At 38.6% G+C, this 7973-nt stretch overlaps 1 protein-coding gene across 3 annotated transcripts; it reads right to left on the bottom strand.

Annotated features, from left to right (window-relative positions):
- Positions 1–3906: 3906 nt before the first annotated feature.
- Positions 3907–5752, bottom strand: LOC110035505 (RING-H2 finger protein ATL74-like). Of its 3 annotated transcripts, none has more exons than XM_020739732.1 (2): positions 5012–5752; positions 3907–4237 (listed from the first exon to the last, which is right to left on the bottom strand). In XM_020739732.1, the coding sequence occupies exon 1, from the start codon at positions 5638–5640 to the stop codon at positions 5062–5064; it is 579 nt and encodes a 192-aa protein (XP_020595391.1). In that variant the 5' UTR covers positions 5641–5752; the 3' UTR covers positions 3907–4237; positions 5012–5061. The 3 variants fall into 3 exon arrangements, with proteins under 3 accessions (XP_020595391.1, XP_020595393.1, XP_020595392.1); XM_020739734.1 differs by lacking the exon at positions 3907–4237 and adding an exon at positions 4269–4431; XM_020739733.1 differs by lacking the exon at positions 3907–4237 and adding an exon at positions 4432–4449.
- Positions 5753–7973: the final 2221 nt, after the last annotated feature.

Here is a 7973-nt window from a genome sequence, read left to right as displayed (position 1 = left end):
ATCTGAAGGGTACTGTAGGACATGGAATTATTTTTGGCAGTCAGAAGAATGATCCTTCAGTTGTGGGGTATGTTGATTCAGACTATGCAGGTGATTTGGATAGCCGGTATGTTTTTACTCTTGGTGGAGGGCCTATATGTTGGAAATCAACAATTCAGTCTATTGTGGCATTATCTATAACTGAAGCTGAGTACATGACAGTAGTTGAAGCTGCTAAAGAAGCTTTATGGCTTACTGTGGTAGTAAAGGAATTGGGCATTGAGCAAGGTGGAGTTCAGTTGCATTCTGAAAGTCAGAGTGCTATTTATCTAGCTAAAAACCAGGTGTACCATGCGAGAACCAAGCACATTGATGTCAGGTATCACAAGATCGGAGAGTTGATTGCTTCTGGGGAGATACTGTTGCAGAAGGTTCATACTAATGAGAATGCAGGCTGATATGTTGACCAAGCTGTTGACCAAGCCAGTTACTATCAACAAATTCTTGCATTGCTTGGACTTGTTGAATGTTTGCAGTTGCTAGAGAAGCATAGTGGCAGAACCCACAATGATGCAGGTGTAACTCCCAGGTATTTTCTCCAAAGGGGCTGGATATTCGCCAAGGTGGAGATTTGTTATGGTATGACTCATATACCATATAGGGACAGACACTAGATTGAAGCGGAGCGGAGCAGAAGAATCTATCAAAATTGGGAAGTTACGTGGGTTGGGGTGCGGGGGCAAATCCCCGCGATATCCCCGGGGGGCAAATCCCCGCGATATGGTACAGGGGTAATGTTGTAATTACATATTGTGCCTAGGGTTTACTCCTGGGGTTATAAATAGGCATGTTAGTAACCCCATGTGGTATCCCCTATTATCTAACCTCTTTTCTGAATATTGAAAGGAACTCGCCACTCTGCTCCCGAGGACGTAGGCACCTTTTCCGAACATCGTTAAATCTCTGTGTTTTTCTGGATTTGTGTCGATTAATGTTTTTCTTCGCCCTAATTTTCTCAACACCCACAGACTTGCTCCTACCTCCAGTTAAAGTAACTTGAGCTCCTTATCTTAATTAAATAAACTTCCCTCTCTGGTTGGTCTTAGAGTAGTCTAGAGGGCTTGGGATACAAGGGAATTGATGGTGAAAGTGGTTTGAAAGTTTAGAGAATCGAACGGAAGCGTTAGACGGAGATTCAATGGATAGATGGGGAGATTAGAGTGAGTCCTAGATTGAGATGGTGAAATTGAATGCCCTTTAATGGTGGATTAGCTTAGGATCAATGGAAGATTGGCGGTTTGAGTCTTAGCTATGTTTTGAAATCTAATTGGGTAAGGCTTACCAAGTGGAATGGGTCATGAAGAGCACAATATAAGAGGGCTATTTATAGGCATGGGTGGCTCGAGTTAGCTCAAGGAGGGTTAGGTAAACTAATAATTGGTGACTTGCTGATGTAACAAGGTCAAATGAGCTTGGAAAATGAGAATTAACCATTTGGATGGTCAAATTTGGTGTGCTTCCTAAGGGGCATGCCATCTGTGCTTTAAAGGTAGTGTGGCTTGCTTATTTCAAGAGGTTCGGGTGAGCTTGGGTGAAACCATTTGGAAGTTAAGATAATTAGAATTCGTTAGAAGGAGGAAAATTAGAGTTTTCCACGTGGAGAAGTCATTTTGCATCATGATTGGCCAAAAAGAATGCTTCTTGACTGTCTTTGCATTCCTTGATTTGGCCTGATCATTGCATTTGTAGTTTGGCTTGAATATAGCTTGAAATAGCTCACTTGAGTTCAGAGAGTTAGTGGCTTGGATGTGAGCCCATTGCGTGGCATGGAATTGGTTTTGGTGGCTTGGCTTAGGTGAAGTAGATTTGGCTTGGATTAGCAAGTGTTGGCTGGTGATATAAATGCTAAATTTGGGCAAGCTTTGGTGTAGTTTATTAGCCAATAAAGTGTCTTGAATTTCGTTGTTTTGGTTTGAAATGGTTTAGTAAGTGGAGTGGTGTGTGGGTGTGTGAAAATTTTAGTTTGATTGGTTTTATTTTGAATATTGTAGTGATTTGAAAATTGTGATTATTTCTGTAGTGTTTTTGAATGGTTTATGAAAGATTTTAGAGAGTAAAATGTGTTTGAAAAATTTTGTTTGAAATATGAAGCGAACTCAAACAAATATTAAGGGGATGGAAAAATAGTGAGAGAGTGAAAACAATTATTTTATTATTTATTTTGAAAATTTTATTGAATTCTCATAATTAATTATTATGTGACATTGATTATTGGTTTTCTTGGCAAAATTTATGTATTATGTCATTATTTTTAACTACCTTATAGGATTTTATTTAATTTTTCTTTATTTTTTTAATTTATTGAACTTTTTATTATTTTGAATGATTTTTTTTTATATATTGGAGTTTTCCAAACCATTTTTTCTTATCCTCATTTCATTGAATAATTTTTATTTTAAATTTTTAATTTGTGCATAAGTATTTGAATTTGATTTTAATTTTATTTGAATTGATAAGTTTTAGCGAATTTTATTTTATTTTGAATTTTTATAATCGTATTCATCTTTCTCTTTCATCAAGAGATAAGCTCTCTCTTAGTTCAAGAAGAATCTCATACCAAATTGGCTCTTTATGAATAAAAGAAAAACTTTAAAAGAAGTGAAAAAAGTATTAGTGCCCAAAGGAGAAGAGAAAGTAAAAGGCCTAAGCCTACAGGGAAAAGTGTTAATTTTGAAGCCTATATGAGCTCAACTTAATATTTAATGCCTTTACCTCAATCAAATCAACCAAAGGTTAAGGATTCAACATCAAATATGTGAATCCATAAGGAGTTAATGGATGTTTTCATTTCTGATTTGACATTGATCCAATCACTAGTGATCTAGGAAAAACCATTAAGGAAACCTAAAAGCTAAATTCTATCTTCTAGAGAGAAAAAGAGAAAGACATATTTCATGCAAAAAAGAGGTCAACAAGAAAGGAGTAGATCTAGGTGCGAGCTTGACCATTGAGAGTTGCAGAGAACACTTGACGTAGAAGCGCATTAGACACTCTTAATGTGCTTAATGGTTCGATAGTTGTCAACTTGCTCTTAGTCGTCAATCACCTCTTCATAGGAATCAAAATTTGAGAACATAAACCCCACTACTATGGGATATTAGAGGACAACCTCGATCAAGGTCAATAGTTTTGAAAGTTGTGACGAGTAGGATGTGATTCTTATCTTGCAGAGGGAACTCCTCTTGAACAACATTATGTAGCTCATCATTAATAAAATTTTCAGGTGTGATAGTAAGATAAGAATAGGCTAAGTTTCTCGTGAGCGTTGGAGGGCTATCGGTCGATCTAGCTGTGCAGAACTGATGAGTAGGACTCACCGTATCGAGGATACATCCAGAGGAAATGTTTCATTGCAGGAAGGTGGCTTGGTAGGAGTGCACTCAAGTAGAGCATTTCCCTTCAACTGTTGGACTGGTTGTGTGAGCATCTATTGCCAAGCCTTGTATAAGAGCTGAAGGATCTCATTCTATGACACCTCCATGCTACACATTTAATCCTGCAAAGAGGGGCTCGAGGCAGCTTCACCATCAAGATAGTGCCCTCTAGGATGAAAGTGGTAGAGGCTTGACATCCTGTGCTCCGTGACTGCCCCAGGGAATGGTGGCTGTTGAAGTCGGATGCTTCATTGTTGCAAATGTTGCGTCTAGTGGCCATTTAGCAAGTTACACAAGTTCTTCCATGGTAGGATTATCTTTGTCACAGACAACGCCAAACTGATGCGTGAAAGAGAATTTAGCATACAGTTAGGAATTAAAAGTGACAGGTAGAAATACTAGAATTTTTTACATGAAAAACTCAAAAAGGGAAAAAACAAAGTTGCTTAGCTCTAATGAAATGATCTATTATGAATTGATGATTACGGAAAGAGTTACACAGTTTCTCGAGTTACAATTGTCGTACATATATAAGCTCATTACCCCACTCTATGAAGCAGTCGTAGTGGGGAGTAGTTGATGAACATTTAGCATACTATCTTCAAGGTTGGCACGACATTCAGAATGATGCACTGCTCCGTATGATACTTCATCACTCCGAAATATCGATTGATGCTTCACACGATGCTTCGTCGCTCGCAAGTCTTAACTCCGCTTAAAGCTTCGTTGCAATAATTGAAAGGCACCCGAAAAAGGTAGACAGTGTCCAGCACGTGGTGGTTGATGGTGGTTAGCGGCTCTACTGCGGGAGATATTCGACGAATCTGCAATTACAAGTGATGCTAAACTTCAGCTTCTCCTCCAAGCTTCAGTTTTTCTTTAAATTCAATGTTTGGTCCCTCTCTTAAGAATAGGATAGAGCCTTATTTAATGAGTTTAGGAGAGACATTTCCACAAATAAATAAATTCAGATCACTTCATAGAACGACCATGAAAGATTCCTCGATCGGATGACATTCTGTAAGCGTTTAAGTATCTGAATGTTGTCAGAATTGAACGAAATTGTGTTTGTCAAAACACTCGATTTAACTATAAAATTATCAGATTTAAAATCGTTTTAATCTTCTATTAATAAACTTAAAGCTTCTAAAAGATGTTTAACGACTTGATATGGGATTGGTACGACTCAGATTAAACTAATTTTAGTATTATTTGGTCCATCTCGTCGAGCTGATCACTTTGACATAAATTTGTTGAAATAAGAATTCAACATAGATTTTAATTAAAATTTAAATATTTTTTGTTAAAAAGATAATCTCGAAACTCATGCTAACTAATATCTTGGATAATAAATATTTGTTGATTGCTTATTAGTATGGCTATTACAATTTTTTAATTAGTTACAGCAACTTTAACCCTCTCGTTTTCTCAAAAAAATTCGAGATATATACTTTTATAATAAAATCTATTCTGATTTGTTAATTTATAATACCAAAAATAATTTTTTTAGAATATTTTTTGTCATAATAATATAAACTTACTTCCACCTAAAATCTTTCATTTCATAACAAGTTTTTTAAACCAAGCAGTAAAATCACCTCCGTCGCTGGGAAAAGAGATTCTGCCCTGGAGGAGCAAACATAATCCTTCAGCTCACCTCCACCAACTCCGCCGTCATCGGTACGGTGCCATCAACCTCCGGCGACCGTACCCCAACAGATCCTCCGGCGACAGTGATGCAGACTGCGGCCACAGAACTATCGAGGACGGAGTGACGGCAGGTCGGGCAAGACGAGTGCGAGGAAAGCCAAGTGTCGACGCATTGAACATGAAAGCCATGATTACAGCTAGGAAGCACCCGGATCTTCTCTCCATCGACGAACTCTACAAGGCAAATAGGGCATTCAGTTGCCGGTATGTTTGTGCCGGATCCAAAGATTGCCACCGGGATTTGCCTCAGGGCGCATTTCTTGAGCCCCGTAGCCGCCAGCCGCACCGTCGCTGCCTCTGATGTCTCCAACGTGAGCCGCCGACCGCATCGTAGTGCACATCGAACGATTGAGTTTAGCCCTAAGGCACATATTAGGGCGCAAAGAAGGGCCGCCAGGATTATTACCATGTTCGTATCGAAGTTGGAGTCTCGATCGCCACCGCTGCCGGTAGTGATTCTCCCATTAGATGGATCAGGAGGCGGAGCAGCCGCCATCGTCCCGAATAAGGACCTCATCAATGATGCTAGTTTGGTCTGCCCGTGAGCTTATCTGGTTCAGTCGGGAAACTCCCTTAAACAACAACTAAAAAAATCTTTCTAGGAGAAGATATGATTGGGACACCGGGCCTTAACCACCCATAAGCTTTAATGTATTCAGCCTCAATATTAATTTTAGGGTTATTTAATAAAGTGTATTAGATTTATGAGTAAGCAAGCCATCTTAGGGCGAGTTTGGGACGGTGCGGTAGCTAGGTGGCGTCGCACCGTAATTTTTTTTAAAAAAAAAATTATTTTTTGTGTGAGTTTTTGAAAAGCTGTAGTTGAAAACTACATTTTTCCATCTACCTTCGATGACTGCTAGAAAGCAGCAATCAAAACAATGTTTGATTTTTTATATAAAATTAGCGGGGAGTCACATACAAGATGCTCAAAATTGTCAATTTTTGTATTTCACACCTAAACTTCAAATTTTATGGCATTGATGGTGTCACGGTTTGCGAAAAAAATTTTGTCCGGACACCTAAAATAGCTCTACGTGTGGACTCCCAATAATATATCGCCATGTATGTTATATTGGACCCACCTAAAAAATATTAAAGTGGAACCACGAACTCCGCAAAAACCCATAATCAACCCTGGAATAACCTTCGCGGTGGGTTCCTCTTCAATAACCCAAAAATATCACCGCGAATTTCTAGGTTATTTCGGGGTTTTTGAATTGGAACATATGGTTTCTCTTCAATAACCTATAAATAACCTTCACGGTGTTATTTCTGGGTCATTGAAGTGGAATCGGGGAGGTTATTTCAGGGTTATATCTGATTTATATTTAGGTTATTGTAGTGAAATATATGAGTTTTTTTTCAATAACCCAGAAATAACCTTTGCGGTTTCACTCTAATAACACGAAATAACATCTGCAATGTAGCATAGGTGGCGACATATTATTGGACTCCACACGAAGAGCTACGTTAGGAGTCCGAACATAAAATTTTCCCCACTTTTTGAGGCGAGTAAGAGATCGATTTCTAGTGGAAAGTCTTGTGGCCACCAAGGGCTTGGATGCGAACTTACCGCAAATATAATACTTGTGATCGAGATTTGCGGATGGGATTTAAAAGCAAAGGGCAGATCCTGCACTCACAAGGGTGAGGATGGGATCGAGATTATGGGACTAGATTCAATGTTCATTTCCTTTCCTTCTCGCTAAAACCAATATCAGAATTGCTGTGAAAAATCATCGTATTATAAGTTTCATATTTCCTCTCAAAATCACCTCAATTTTGTAGGTCTGAGTACATAAGCAATGTGTCAATGTTGATCCTGAAGAGATCTAACGGTCCAGAAGAAAAGAGTACTTTGAAGAAAGGCAGACCAACATAAGACCATGAGGCCTAGGATACTGTTCGAGCTAAATCTTGTAAAGCATAAGTGGACTGAACCCCAAGACAGGCCAAATACTACTGAAAGATATAAGAACAATCTATTCAAACAAAAATCATGTAAAAGGACATCCAAGCCAATTATCATAAGTGAGAAGATTTTGAGGCACCTCATCATGAGTGAAGGTTTGACCCTGAGGCCACATCAAGCCAGCCAATCTGTATCAACCAAGATCAATTGATCAAACGAATCTCAGTGAGTTAATTGAACCTCAGTAGATCGAGTTAACCCTTACTGACTCGAAGCCAATTGAGCTTAGTGTGTCGATCCAGAAAGCAACCTGATGATAAGCCCATACATGTAAAATACCAAAAATACCTTCTACAAACCTTAATAGTGGGAAAAATGTAACATCCTCCCATTGTACCCTCTCTTCTATAAATAAAAAGATGAATAAGGCATGACTGACACAGCATAGTGTTATTCACAACTCTATCTCTCGTGTTATTCACAACTCTATCCTCTCTCTCTCTCTCTCTTTTCATATGATCTATTCATTGGGCGTGATTTAATGAAAAAATATGATTCAATATTCTAAAATGTACAGTGAGTATGAATCATGCCACAAATAAGAAGAGGAGTAGCCCATAGAGAATAAATTGATAATAGAGACACTGACAACATGGAGTGTACCAGAGATATTATAAACCAGCTGATCCAGGAGTTGAAGGATCAAATGTTGGATGCCATTCAAGATGAGCTGGATCAAGGAACATAACAAAACCCCCAAGAGGAAGGATTAGAGCCCAACAACTAAAGAATCCTCTCGTTCCTAGAATGAGAATGTGACTCCCAGTACTTCGATGCTGCAGGCTCGGCATCGATCAACCGACTTTGATACTAAGGCATTCTAATAGTGTGAGAATACATTCTCCTTAAAATTATTTAAGGTCGAGCTTCCAAAG

Source organism: Phalaenopsis equestris, unplaced genomic scaffold (genome assembly GCF_001263595.1).
Source record: "Phalaenopsis equestris unplaced genomic scaffold, ASM126359v1 Scaffold197958, whole genome shotgun sequence".
Lineage (NCBI taxonomy): Eukaryota > Viridiplantae > Streptophyta > Magnoliopsida > Asparagales > Orchidaceae > Phalaenopsis > Phalaenopsis equestris.
This window is presented reverse-complemented; position numbering and strand designations above follow the sequence as displayed.

Excerpts from the sequence above, each read along its gene's own strand:
- LOC110035505 (XM_020739732.1), bottom strand. The coding sequence starts at position 5,640 with ATGAGGTCCTTATTCGGGACGATGGCGGCTGCTCCGCCTCCTGATCCA.